Below are 15462 nucleotides of genomic sequence, written 5' to 3'. Positions count from 1 at the left end.
TTCTTGACATTCACTTATTAAAGAGAGTGAGCAGGCTATCTTATAGACTGTTCCCCTGTCTTGATTTGACAGGTTGCTTCCTTGTTGTTGAAAGTTTGTTTTTGAAGAGTAAATTCTCCTGAAATCTGAGGAATTTTTCATCTTAAAATATCCCACAAAACATTTGTGTATAATTTTAAGTTCAAAAACTACATTTTTATTCTTCAGGTTGCTTGTAAATCTACCGTTTCTTCATATTTGTAAGATTTTTTTAAGAAAGTTAAAAAAAATCCAAATCAACGAATAAAGTGCTATGGGGAAATATTGAAAGTGAATGCTAGCTAGAAAAACATGGAAAGTATTGTCAATTGATTTTTTAATGTTTTATTTTCATTGTCATTGCCAGCCTAAATTGCAATGACATGACAATTGATATCTACATGAATTGGATGAAGAGAAGAGAGACAGGTTTTATTCTGTTCCACTGAAAATGTTTTTTCTTAAAATGAAAAACAAGCAAGAACAAAATTAAGCATTTTCTTCTAATTCACCTTGACATTGATACATTTTCATAGATGTGTGCAAGGTATTCTTTTGCAAAATAGGTAAGCAGAAAAAGTTTAGAGTTGGTTCAAATCTATATTAACAAAATTTGGGGCACTATTCTCAATCATGCATAAATCCATTGAAGTACAGAATCAGGTAACAGAAATAAAAATACAATCCTTTTTAAAACAGTGTGTTTTCAGGGATATGTTAGGCATCAGAGCTGAAAATTATGCCTTGGGTTGAAAACTTAAAACATTTTTAAAATACATATTTAACTGGCATGCTCAAAAATGTGGTCTTACACACACCAAAACACATCACAGTGATGAGTGTGTGTCCACACTATAGTTTAATTTTCTTAGCATAGATTTTTATATCTTGAGAAAATTCCATTTAGGAAAATCTAGTTGAGTTATACCAACATTTCAGTATGCTGTAGTACTTTCAGCTGTCAGAAAATAACCTTTAAGATGAACTGCTTTTTAAGGTTTTTCTGTAGTTTTATGACTCTATAATCTTTAAAAGACATGACTTCATTTATAGAGTTGCACAGATTTTTTATTTTCAAGACTTGTTTTTTTTTAAATCCTATAATTTTAGGATCATCAACTATCATTATTTCTGATGTCTTTGAGGAGAAGCTTATTTCTCAAATAATTTTTTTTCTAAAAGAATATAAATGTTTAGAGCAGAATTTTCTGAAAATAGGAACATAAAACATGTTTTACTAAGGAAAACAGACATTCAGAGAATTACTTTTTAATCTTGACATCTGTTACTGCTTATAGTCAAATATGTATTAGATGGCACCTATATGTTTTACCCTCAGCTACTGACTATGACTTACGAAATTAATATATTTCAGGACTCTGACCACAGACAGCTCATATATACTACTCTACTTAGAACAGTGTTAAAGCAACAAATTTTATTTCACAAGCAAGGACAAAAATTATCTTAAACAATAAGTGATCAGGAAGTTATAAAATTATAGTTTTGCTAATAATACATTGAAAAACATTTTAAGAATTAAAATCTTTAAGTAGACTCATCCTAATCCCTTTTGGTACTATTTGCATCTTTTTATGTAATACTTAGTGCTCACACCTCTTTTATGTGTATGTGATGCTTAGATACATTTTTGATATTAACACCTGCTCCTGTCATCATAGCTATGAAAACCTGCATGACCCAGTTCTTTATCTTTCTTGTGCTCATTCTCCTGTCAGGGTTGCCCTTACTAGATTTTGAGATAACAGTTCTGGCAATACAACCTTTTTTTTTAAAAGATTTATTTATTTATTTATTTATTTATTTATTTATACAAGCACTGGGTACAGTCAGAGGCACAGGAGGGTGGAGAATTCACCAGAGCAGAAAGAACAGGCAGAGTGACGAAGTACACTGCTGAGGGGAGCAGCGGGCAGCAGGAGAGGTCTGCACGCCATGTGGGACCCTTGCCCCGTGGCCGGGGATCGAACCGGTGCTGCAGAGGCTGTGGGCAGCCTTGCAGCCCAGCGCTCAACTGATGAGGCACCGGGGAGGCCCCAATACAGCTTTCTTACCAGTACCCTTGTATTCTGGACGTGGAGTTCATGTTTCTGAAGACTGCTCATTTTCCCTTTAAAGTAGTGGTCCTCAGGGCTTCTCTGGTGGTGCGGGGCTTAAAGACAGCACTATCAAGCTATCCCCAGCCACTGCAGCAAAAGTTGGATCCTTAGCCCGCCAGGGAGCAACCCACATGGTGCAGCAGACCTCTCCTGTCTTGCCCACTGCTCCCCTCAGCAGTGTATTTCAGTCAGTCTGCTCTGCTCCCCACTCTGTCCCTAATGAATCCTCTCACCCTGCAGCACCTCTGGTCTGTACCCCAGTTCTTGCATGCATAAATAAATAAATCTTTAAAAAAATAAAGTAGTGGTTTTCAAGTGGAGATGCTTTTGGCAGGCTTTTGGCATTGTTTAGAGATATTTTCATTACTAGAGGGCAGAGGTGCTACTGGCATGTAGTGAATGAAGGTCAAGGATGCTGCTAAGTACCCTAATATGCATAGGACAGTTCCCCACAGGAACCAAGTATCGAGTGCAAAATGTCAATAGTGCCACTGTTGAGAAAGCCTGCATTAGAGAAAATGCCAAAAATAATTTTACGTACTGAAACAATATTTTGAAATGTATTTCTCTTTATGTATAGCTGTATGTACTGCTTTTATATCAACATTTTGACATACATTCTTCATTGTGACCAAGTTTTGCATTGTCTCATCATATGGCATGCTGTGGCTTACTCATCCCCCAAAGACCAGTTGTATATGCATGGTTTATTATTGAAAAATAAAACAGAAGCATAAACAAATACTGTTTATAACAGGAGAAGAATTTTGTAACAGCCCTAATGCATTTTTATTTGCCTTTCTTCTAACTGACTAGATTTTGATATTTAGATCATGTCTTGAATGACTGTTGTTTCCCTTCCTTGGTCTTTTCTCTTTTCATTCTTTCTTTTTCCCCATTCTGGTTGGCAGGACTCCTCTAATTGCAGCTGGAGTCATCGGTGGGCTTTTCATCCTGGTCATTGTGGGTCTGACATTCGCAGTTTATGTCAGAAGGAAGAGTATCAAAAAGAAAAGAGCCTTGAGAAGATTCCTGGAAACAGAGGTGAAGTGTTTATTCTTCCGTTCTTGTATTTAAGGACTCACTAGGTTTAGATGTTTGAGATGAAAACTCAGTTGTTTTTTTTTTTTAAATCTGTGTAAAAATGTGTTCAATAATCTGCTGCAGGTTTCCTGATCTCATAGGATCTTATACAAAGTTGAGGTGAAATCAGAGGATATTGTAAAATCAAGGCAAGTTCCTGGTCTAAAGAGGAAAGATAGCAGGACTTAGAGAAATCATCACATTGGGGAAAAGGTAGACCTGGTTCCATGGGGGAGATATGCCACTGGCAGGCTCTCAGATATAACCTTAACAGCAGAACTAGAAAAAACCTGGGTACAAAATAACTGAGCAGCAGAACTAGAAGAATATTAGAAAGAAAGTATTTTTCTGGCTCTAAATATAACCTGGTAGGCAAGTAATTTATGCTTTCTTTAGGGTCATTAAATTGGTAGTCAATGATCTCATTATACCAGCAGTGAAAGACTGAGCTTACAGGATAAAGCTTAGTGTTGTAACCACACAGACCTTACCACGCAAATTTATGAGTTGCACTTAATATTATGCATGTTGATTATTGTGAATATGTAAATTGCCTATGTATTATTATAATTTCTTTTGTATTGCCACATTGAGTTCTCTAGCATGCAAGTTGATAGTTTTCACTGTGTGGGTTACAGGAAAAAAATAATTACAGAATATCTTGCATCACCAGGTCCTTTTGAACTTACACCCTGCCTCTTTCTCCTGATATGTACACTTGTGCCTGTAGGTGCCATTCAGAGATTAACCCTTCACTGGATTTGCTCTCTTTCCATCTTCAATGTGACATTCTGACTTTTCCTGGTAGCACTGACAGGAATGGGAATATTCATTCATTCACAAATTTCACATACTGATAATGAATTAAATTTTAGTTCATTTCTTTAGAGAACTCAAGACTAACCAGAAGAATTTGTGAAAGTTTCAGGAAGCTACTTTACAGTTATATATGTAGGAAAGGGCTTTCTCAGGATTAGAGTTATCTGAAAATAAAGTGGCTCCTCTCATCAAGACATGGTGGAACCTGAGAAAGGTGATTGATTACATACCCTGGAAAAAATAATCATGATTCCTACCTGAACTCAATGTTTACAGAAGATCAACTTGATCACTTTCAACATTACATATATGAATAACAGTTTGGACACAACACATGTAATGTGCATAGTTTCAGGTTAAGTAAGATGTTGGAGGCAGGTAGAAATCTCCTTCATGGTGAGCTCAGGGCAGTTATTGAGAGAAGTCTGAGAAGTGAAGTAAACTACAGTTGGAGAGAAAATAAAGACTTGGCTCATCACTGGACATTTATGTGATTAAATGGAAGTGAAATTCTGTCTCTTAAAGTCTCATTACTATGGAAAGAGTTTTGTTTTTTTTATATGGTGTTTTCTAAGAATACCCTCCAAATTTTCATTTCATTAGTAAGTAAACATGATTAGTTTTATAAGCAGATTTTATTTTTTATAGAAAGTTATCACTTAGGACTAAATGAGATAATTATAGAATTCCCACCTTTCTCTCATTAGAATAAATAACTATGATTTTCTACCATCTGAATAAAAGAGAAATTCTTAAGAGGATCAATTTAAATCCATTAATACTAAATCTAGAAATGTGCCTCAAAAGTGAAAAATTTGTTAATGTGTAATACATTGTTGGAATGTGCTAATGTTGATATGCTTTCCCCAAATCATTTTACTCCAGATTGTATATATTCTGTAAGATGTATGGAAGTAGAAAATATATTGTTTTCAATGTATACTTTTTAAGATGCACTATGAGACTGACACTTTGATAAATGCTTTAATTAAAAAATGTATTAAGGAGACATGAGGCTTTTGAAGAGTGAAATTCAGCACCTTTACGGCATAGCACCTATTTTCCAAAGTTTTTCACCTATGCTGTATCCCATATCATCTTTTAGCAATCTTCTAAGGTGACCATTTCTATATCTGTTTAACAAATGAGAAACCAGGAGCCAGGGGGATAATTTCCTTGCTAAGCCCCTGAGTGGCAGCACTAGTATACAAGCCCACAAATTTAAATTCAATCCTCTTTCTACCATATTGGCTCACAAAATGAAACTAAGCTCTTGGGGAAAAAAAAAATGTGTGTGTAAAAATGTTTAAATGGCACCTAAGAAAGTGCAGGAGTCTAATCATCCCAAAGTCCTGAACCCCCTCCCCACATATGATCTCATATGTGATTAAAAATTACTGATACATATAGTGTGTGCCTGGGCCTCCCTGGTGGCGCAGCAGGTTGAGTGAGGGCTGTGAAGCTGTCTGCAGCCTCTGCAGTGTGGGTTCAATACCTGGCCAGCCAGGGAGATACCCACATGGTGCAGCAGACCTCTCCTGTCTCTCCTGCTACTCCTCTCAGCAGTGCTTCAGGTCTGTCTGCCTGTTCTACTCCATGCTCTGTCTCTGGTGAATCCTCTCACCCTCCCACGCCTCTGGTCTGTACCCCAACTATTGTATAAATAAAATAAATCTTTAAAAAAAAATATAGTGCGAGCCTCAAAATCTACTAAACAAACCTGCTCAGTAGAGTTGCTTTTAAATGAAGGGGGATTTCTGTGGGAGTATCTTTTCCACATTTAACCAAGAATTTAGTGATTCTTTCTGCAGTTCTTTTATGTGATTTGAATGCACTTATATTCATTTTTACAATATAAATTTGAAAATACGTTTGTTAGATTCTTAGAAAATAGGCCCGGTACATTGATTTTTTTTCTTGTCTGTGCAAAATCTTTGCTATCACTATACTTACCTATACTCAATGTTTTTCAGCTAATTAAGTAGACCATGATGTTCACAGAAGCATGATAATAATAACCAAACAGGAGGGCCATCATGCACTTAGCCTCCTGAACAGACATTTTAAAATACGGTGGTGGTTTTTAAGACAATTTGAGTGGGAGTAGCCCTTAATTATTTCCTTATACTGAGAAAGAGCAAAGGATGTGTCTGTGTTTAGTTCCTAAATTTGACTTTAAGAAAAAAAAGAAACTTGTTTCTTTCACTTGCCGTTTTATCTTAAAGCAAAAATGAAAAGGTAGAATTTTAAACAGAGGAGGGAGGTAGACATTTTGATACCCTGAGTCTTTCTCAGGTCTATGTGGTTTTTCCTCAGATAGTCTAGGGGTTGCTAAACCCTCACATACCTTCCCCTTGTTTACTCATCCTCTCTGGCTGAATTACATTTAAACAAGTTTATCTAAAATTAACAAAATAATTTTATTCCTTTTGTCTGCACATAGCCCACCTCAAGATCTGATTTCTCACCTCAGTTTCACCCTTCAGAACTCTGTGTGCTTAGAGTCCCCTGTGTGCTCCGCCATTCCCACAAAGCCATACCCATGCTCCACCTAGCAGTGTTCTGTGCCACAGGCCAACTCATTTCGTTATCTCAAGACCTGTTTTAATGTGTGGCTCCTGTAGGAGGCTAAAACAGGTGAAACTCACACCTGGATGGTTGTTTTTATTTCTTCTCATTCCTTAGTATTTACTTATGATCTAGTATCAAGTCATAAAATTTTTAGAATTTTTGACCTAGAAGGTATTGTGGGGCCTTTCTACTTCAAATACATTCAAAGACCATCATCATAGGTAGATATCATCTGGAGTTCTATGAAAATGGAAATTTCAGGCGAACCTCAGACTGACTGAACCATAATTTACTTTTTAACAAGAACCTCAGTTAATTCATAGGTACATTAAAGTTTTATAACTCTGTCCTGAGGTATTGGCACTGTGCTGGGTGTTTTCGTTAACTCTGATATGTTTATATGGCTTCTCAGTGAGATTTTATGTGCTAAGACTACAATGTTTTATTTTTTTTATCGATCAAATACTAGTATGCCTACTATGTCTGAGGTAGGTTCACATTTGTTACTTGTGTTCACCCACACAAAGAGTATAAAAGGAGAAACAATTGTGTTTAAATACACGGTGAGTGGTTGATATTATAAAAATATTGTCAAGGAAAAGTATGTGTGTGTGTGTGTGTTTTTGTATGTGTAAGAAAGAGAACCGGAAAGAGACAGTTGATTTGCTGAACTGAAAGTTGCATAACTAACCTGTATTCCTTCTTTTTGCAGTTGGTAGAACCCTTAACTCCCAGTGGCACAGCACCCAATCAAGCTCAACTTCGGATTTTGAAAGAAACTGAGCTTAAAAGAGTAAAAGTACTTGGTTCGGGGGCTTTTGGAACCGTTTATAAAGTAAGTTAAAAAATAGCACATACCATCAGTTGTTGTAAATTTTGTTTCAGACTTTTTAAAAATAATAACCAGAGTAATTGCTATAGCCAACTTAATTTCCTTGTAATATTCAGAGAGAAAGTTCTTAATAGTGTTGAGAAGTGGCTGCACAAATCAATTCATTAATATTTTTGAACAAGCCATAGTATATAGTCATGAGAAGGCAAGAAACACTGGTACTGAGATAAAGTATAGTCCATCTCTTGATGGCCTGCCGAGTTCCTTTCAATGTCATCTCCCCTTTCACAAACTTAAATCTTTGTCCAAAATACTCAGATCTCTAACTCTAGCCTGTTACCCATGGCCTCTATACTGCACTCCATGAAACACAGACAGTCCTAGTGACAGAGGTGGGAGGGGAGTTAATGTGCAACACCCTTGTTCTTTAGCTGCTCTTTTATTCACCATCAGGCCCCTGCTACCAGATCTCTTTTAAATTCACACAGCCGTGCTGATGCATTAATAGAATAGCACTAGCTCCTAACCACTTGTTGCTTACCTGGTAATATGATTTAACAGATAATCAGATGATTTCCAGTTTTGATGTCCTCACCGTTATGTGCAAACTGAAAAAAAAAAATACATTTCGTTGTGAAAGTCTGGTCAGATAGAAGGAAAGGGTGACATCATAGGTTTTTAGTAAGAGTTATTTCTCAAATGATAGTATGCTCATGTTTGCTTATTTTCCTTAATTACAAAATCAATTTAGAGGCCAAACTCAAGGTTAATTGCAGTGAAATTTACTTTTAATAGCAAATAACAGGAAGAAAGAATTCTGATGGGTTAGTGTTCAGTTCTCCTTATAAAGTCCATTGCTATGATTCCCCAAATTTACTTTGGTGGTTTCATATAACCCTTGAAATTACATGCAAATTTACATTATTTTAGAAGCATAGCTGTTAAAATATATCAGATCTTAGCAATTTTACATTTTAAAATATTCATTTTATAATTTAAAACAAATTTAATAGAAAATTTTCACAATTATATATAAACTTTAATTTTCTCTCCTGAGTGTTTCAAAAATAATCACGTCTCTTTCAAATATAACTTATTCTAAAGACAAAGTGTAAAACTTTGTAAATCTATTTTCCAATGCATATTTTGTTAAATGAAGTTCAGAATTAATTGAGCTTCTAATTTGAATAAGAACGATTCTATGCAGACTTGCCTTCTCAACCTCAAAATTTTTGTGTGTTCACAGAATATTTATCCTTTTTTTATTATGCTAGAAAAATGTACTTACATTTAAAGATACCTCAATCTTGGGTTGTTTTTACTGTATAACTATCCTTATATATTTAAAGATACTACCTTATATCTCATTGCTAAATATGATCTAGTGACCTCAGCAGGAAAAAAAAATCACCCATTTAGACATTCAATAATAAATCTCTATTAATATTTTTATTAAGAGCAACTTGGTGACTATTGTCTAGAATGTTTTACTGTTATCAAAATTTTTATATTGAAAGTTCCTTAAATATGTTTGAATTTTATGCCTGGAGTATATATTATTGACCTAAGCTTTAATCAGTATATTAGTTCTTAGGAGGATATATTGTCTCAAGCTATAATTATTCCTGATGACAGAAATGCAAATTGGCATAGCTGATCATTTGGTTAATTTTTCCTCCTAGCTAGAGATAAACTGTGTTTAAGTATAAAATATTTTAAACAATGTCATGGGTAGCAGCAAAGTTGAGTTTTTCTCTGATTGGGCCTAGAAAAACAGTAATTATACTTATTTTAAAAAGCAGTAAAATTAATTCACACTGAAGTTATATTCTTATTTCAAAAATAAACTATGCATATTTTAATTTTGATTCTATATTTTTATAAAGTAACCCCCTCCGTGGTTACTTTATTCAATGATGGTAAATATGTTTATAGCCCCAGATACCATCAGTGACAAAATATAAGGTTGGGTCATTGGGTATTTGTCCCCTCTTTTCTACATTATTTTTTTTTAGATTTTATAACAGAAAATTTGATTGATATTTTGCTTTTGACACATAAACTTCTCTATTTGCTCTAGGAACAAATTCATCTAGTAAAAGTTAAAGGCATTTTTCTTTATTATTTTGGCTTTTTAATAATTCTTGTGTTTAGATATCTTCTAATATTAATGCAGCGTTGGGTGATACTAATACGTATGTTTTAGCATAGAAGTACAAAGTGAAAAGAAGCAGCTTATTTTCAAGAACAGTCTATTTTTGTTTCCTTTGATTTGAATGTTAAAAGTGGCCTAATTTGATGTCAGTGACAAATTAAAAGTTGAGATTTTTTTCATATAGCCTCATGTTTGTTTCTGTGTTATTTTGGGGCAAAACACTTTGAAAGAAATCTTACATAGTCTATACTTCACTGTATGTTTAATTCAAATCATGTTTGCTCAAAAATGCTGTTATTTACCTTAATATTATACTTTACTCAGATTCTGCCTACTTTGTTTCCCAATGCGTAGATTTTTTCATCTGTTATAATTATATAATTTTTGTATTTATTTTTATGGTGGTAACATTGTTTTACAAAAGTGTATATGATTCAGATATTAAAATTATAATTTTAGAAAGAGAAGACTATCAATGGCCAATATGAATATTTTGTTCCAAAGATAATAAAAATGCTTTATATGTAGTATATAGTAATATTGACAAATTAATATATATTCAACACTCTGGTATTTGACTTTGGAAGCTAATTCTTAAATAAACACCTTTGAATATTATTTCTTAAATCAATATGAACTTTAGGAACATGTAATTATGCTTTATAGCTTCTTTTAGTTGCAGAATAATTAGATAAAGTTAAAGCTGAAAAGAACCTTTAGCATTACTTAGCTCAATGTTCTAATTTTAAAGGAAACAACTGAAGTTAAAAAATTGGAACAGCCCTTACAAATTCATGAAAAGTTGATGCCATCCAAATCAAATATTTTTATTCTCTCTTATTTCAATGTTTTTATTAGTATTTTTCATGAACACAAGTTGAATTTTATAATATTGTAAACATTTTGAAAACAGAGCATACATATACTTTGTCTTCAAATAATAAAAGCAGACAACAAAATTGCTGATAACTTATAACAACAGATGCTTGATAAATATTTATTGATTGAATGAAAGAATTATGCCTTACAAATTATTTTTTTAAGAAATTAATAGGGTTCACTTGGCAAATCAAATTTTGTATCTGGTATAAATGTTTTACATGTTTAATACAAATTTAATGTGATTTTTTTTCCCTCAAAGGGTATTTGGGTACCTGAAGGAGAAACAGTGAAGATTCCTGTGGCTATTAAGATACTTAATGAAACAACTGGTCCTAAAGCCAATGTGGAATTCATGGATGTAAGTATAGACACCCTGGTAATCACATCTAATCCATTATCAACAGACTTCTTTTAGGATTTAAAAAAAAAAAAGACCATGACACCGTAATATATCTCTTAAATTTATTTTTTATTTTAAATATTTATTTATTAAAGACTTACGTAATTATTTTTTTATTTTTTGCATCATTGTTCATTTTTAAACAATATTTGCTTTCCCCCACCCCCTCAGGTGTAGTCCCCATAGAGTTTCCTTCAACAATGCACAAGTGCACCATCACCTCAGTCCCCTGTGCTTCTCCCTCCCTCCCTCTGATCCCTCTCCCTCCTCCTCCCCTGCAGTATGTCTCTGATTTATAATTGTCTGGTTTTGCTTTGTTGTGTTTTGTACTATTATTTTTTCACACTAATGTCTTATTGGGTTTCCCTATATCCCTGATATAAGTGAATCCATCTGATATTTTTCTTTTTCCTTCCGGCTTATTTCATTGCACATAATTCCTTCTAGCTCCATCCATGTTGCTGCGAATGACATGAGTTTATCTTTTTTGATTACTGATTAATATTCCATTGTGTATATGTACCACATCTTCTTGATCCAGTCATATATTTTTGGGCATTTGGTTTGTTTCCAGGTTTTACCTATTGTAAATGGTGCTGCAATAAACATAGGGGTACAGGTGGTCTTTTCAATCAGTGTTTTTATGTCCTTTGGGTAGATCCCTAGAAGTGAAATTGCCAGCTTATATGGTAGCTCCATTTTTAGTAGACTGAGGAACCTCAAGACAGTTTCCATAGTGGTCGGACCAGTTTGCACTCCCACCAGCAATGTAGGAGAGTTCCTTTTTCACCACATACTTGCCAACATTTGTTGTTGCTTGTTTTTTTGATATGTGCCATTCTTACTGGTGTAAGGTGGTATCTCAATGTGGTTTTGATTTGTATTTCCCTGAGTATAAAGGACGTTAAACAATTTTTCATATGCCTATTGGCCACTTGCATTTCCTCTTTGGAGAAATGTCTTTTAAATTCTGCTGCCCATTTCTTGACTGGATTGTTTATTTTGTTTTTGTTGAGTCATGTGATTTCTTTGTATAGCTTTGTGATTAGTCCCTTATCAGTTGACTGGAATGCAAAGATTTTTTCCCAATCAGTGGGGTGTCTCTCTGTTTTAGTTAATGTCTTTTTTGCTGTGCAGAAGCTTTTCAGTTTGATATAATCCTAGGTGTTTATCTTTTCCTTGACTTTCTTTGCTTGGGGTGATGAGTCTTTAAAGATTTTATTGCAATATATGTCTTATAGTGTTTTATCTATATTTTCTTCTATATATTTTATAGTTTCATGTCTTATTTCCAATTCTTTTATCCATTTTGAGTTGATTTTTGTGCATGGTGAGAGGTAGTGGTCTAGTTTCATTTTTTTGCATGCGGTGGTCCAGTTTTCCCAGCACCATTTATTGAACAAACTGTCCGTGTTCCACTGCATATTCTTTGCTCCTATGTCAAAGATCAGTTGTCCATATAAGTGTGGTTTTATTTCTGGGCTCTCTATTTGGTTCCATTGGTCTGTGTCTCTGTTTTTGTTTCAATACCAAACTGTTTTAATTATTATGGCTTTGTAGTATAGCTTGAAGTTTAAAAGTGCGATACCTCCTTTCTTCTTTGTTTTCATCAGTAGGGCTTTGGCTATTCGTGGTTTTTTGTGGTTCCATATGAATTTCATCAGTATTTGTTCGATTTATTTGAAGAATGTCATTGCAATTTTTACTGGAATAGCAATGAATCTGTATATTGCTTTTGGTAGGATGGACATTTTAATAATGTTAATTTTTTCAATCCATGAGCAGGGGATATCTTTTCATTTCTTTGTGTCTTCTTTTATTTCTTTTAACAGTGTTTTATAATTTTCTTTGTATAGGTCCTTCACCTCTTTTGTTAGGTTTATTTCCAAGTTTTTGATTTTTTTTTTTGTTTAAATTATGAAAGGGATGGTTTTCTTGATTTCTTTTTCTTCAGATTGATTGTGTATAGGAAGACTACTGACTTTTTGTGTGTTGATTTTGTATCCTGCTACTTTACTAAACTGGTTCATTATTTTGAGTACTTTTTCTGTGTTTTTAGAGTTCTCTATGTATATTATCATATCGTCTACAAATAGTGATAGTTTTACTTCTTCTTTCCCTATTTGGATTCCTTGTATGTTTAAAGACTTATTTCTTTATGTGTAAGCGAACTGGGGTAAGGACCAAAGATGCAGGGGGTGAGAGGTTTTACTAGAGACAGAGTGAGGAGAAGAACAGGTGTATTGATCAAAATACACTGTGGAGGGGAGCAGTAGGTGAGACAGGAGAGGTCTGCTGCACCATGTGGGTTAGCTCCCTACTCAGGATCAAACTCAGGTTGTAGTGATAATAGCTCTGAGACTTAACCCCTGTGCACTAGTGAGACCCAGTCTTTCTTAAATTTAAATAAGAACCTAAGTCAGATAACTGTCCATTAAAATTTACTTTTTTTTTTCAGTTCAACACTTAATGGGTTCAAAAAATAAGGTCCAAGGAAAGAATAAGAAAGTTCTAAAGAGTAAAATTAATTTATCAGGTCAACACAACTTTGAGATTTCTCCTATCAAAAATTGTAGGTAAACCACTCAGCAAATTTTAGAAGGTAGGACAGAAAAATACTATATATGTAGCATGCTATTATTTTTCACACTCAACACATGATCTAAGGTTTCTATAAAAGACCTATATATGTTCCTATTCCATCTTTTACATAATGTCTTCAATAATAAGAATGATTGTGATTTTCCAATGACTTTCATATGAAAGATCATGCAAGCTTGTACACTTCAATTTTTCATAAGATGGATTTTCTTGTAAGCTGGTTTTTCTTGTAAGCTCCCATGTGGGTTTTATAGGAGCTTAGTTTGTTACCTTGGATAATTTATTTGGGTAGGATGCTAATCCTTTATCTTATTGATTATAATAATAATTTGGCTCTATAAACGGACTGATAATTAGCTAGTTATCAATTATGGTCAATAATTTGGTGCATAATTAGTTGAGAACTAGCTGTTTTGATCAGTTGGTGCCTTGCTTTACTGGTCGCTAATATTTAAAATACCACCTTATTGCTTATCTACCAACACTTATTTAACAAACAGTTTAGCAAGCAAGTAATGTTTCCTTCTTTATTTCTAAAAGTTATGGTTCTCTGCAGCTATTGTCTGATTCATGTATTAAAATGGGAAACTGAAGTCTTTTTCAGTGATCTCAATCAATTTGATATTGATCATAGGTGTAGATTTGTGAAAGCAATCTTCAAAGAAAGTAAAAATTATAAAAAAATAACAGAGAGTAGAAACAGTATAGGTTAATATGTGAAAATGATAGAAAGAAGATTTTGCCCAGCCTAGATGACAGCCAAAGCTGAAATTCACAAGAATGCTAGTAATCTCTGCTAGCAGCTTGGACAGTCATTTCTGTCATATTTCCATGGAAACAGACTGGAAAAAGGGGGTTAAGAGGCTACAAAATAATCACCTAAGAAAGAAGCTCTAAAAACCTCATCATGATTTTGAATGATTACTTGAAAGCTCCTAACCCCATCCAGTTTTTGTTTCTGATCTGGCCCATTCCCATGGAAACAGGAGTAGGGATGGCAGCTTGAAGTCTTAGATTTGTGCTGAATTTTAGATGAGGTTGATTGAGCTATGCAAGGAGTCATTTTCCTAGATGAATGATGAATTTGGTGACCAACAGACTATGGAATCTGCTCTTTTTTAAGATTAATAAAAAATAAGGAAATATTTTGACCAAACCTTTCTTATCTTGTGAATAAATTCTAAAAGATTAACTGGATAGGCACTATTAGCAATTTTCAATAGATACCAAGCCAAGACATCTCTTACTATTTTTGTGACTTCTCTCAAAATATTAGAAGGAGGGCCTCCCCTGGTGGCGCATCGGTTGAGCACTGGGCTGCGAAGCTGCCCTCAGCCTCTGCAGCGCCAGTTCGATCCCCGGCCGCCAGCGAGGGTCCCACATGGCACAGCAGACCTCTCCTGCTGTGCCCCCTGCTCCCCTCAGCAGTACAGCGTATTTAGTCGGTTTGCCTGTTCTGTTCCCCACTCTGACTCTGGTGAATTCTCTCACCCTTCCGCACTTCTGACTGTACCCAGTGCTTGTATAAATACATGAATAAATCTTTAAAAAGAGAGAGAGAGAGAGAGGTTAAAAAATATATTAGAAGGATAACATATCCCAGCAAAATTAATGGTGGCCTTCAGTTTTTTAAAATAGGCTGTTGTAATTTTATGGCAAATATATATCTACATTTTAACATATCTATTAGGTCTGCAGATCATTTTAAAAACTTGTATGACAGATCAAGCCCCAAACAGAGTTTGGGTTCTTTCATAAACAAGGATTTTAATGAAAGTTACTTTGAAAATGAAAGAGAGGAGCTAATATAGACAACTGCCATTAAGAGTGACCAGAGCTTTCCACTTGCATGCAGGACATGCTCCTTTGAGTTACCCTACTTCAAGGTTAACATAGAAGGAATAAAAGATATAAGGGATCTGATGCAAGGATTCATATTCTAACCATCAGTCTTTGATTGAAGGCTACTGAAAGAAGGGTA

The 15462-nt window shown here is 34.3% G+C and overlaps 1 protein-coding gene across 3 annotated transcripts in view; it reads left to right on the top strand.

Annotated features, from left to right (window-relative positions):
* Positions 1-15462, top strand: part of LOC119255187 (receptor tyrosine-protein kinase erbB-4) — a 964561-nt gene that overhangs the window by 747230 nt on the left and 201869 nt on the right. For all 3 annotated transcript variants that reach the window (XM_054700043.1, XM_054700042.1, XM_054700041.1), the window contains 3 exons: positions 3050-3182; positions 7324-7446; positions 10740-10838. In XM_054700043.1, the coding sequence (XP_054556018.1) occupies positions 3050-3182; positions 7324-7446; positions 10740-10838 (355 nt within the window). The remainder of the gene's footprint in view (positions 1-3049; positions 3183-7323; positions 7447-10739; positions 10839-15462) is intronic.

The sequence above is a fragment of the Talpa occidentalis genome, unplaced genomic scaffold (assembly GCF_014898055.3).
Source record: "Talpa occidentalis isolate TD23 unplaced genomic scaffold, MPIMG_talOcc4v2.1 talOcc4.3, whole genome shotgun sequence".
NCBI classification, from domain to species: Eukaryota; Metazoa; Chordata; class Mammalia; order Eulipotyphla; family Talpidae; genus Talpa; species Talpa occidentalis.
Note: the sequence above shows the minus strand (reverse complement) of the source record. Positions and strands in the feature narration are given on the sequence as shown.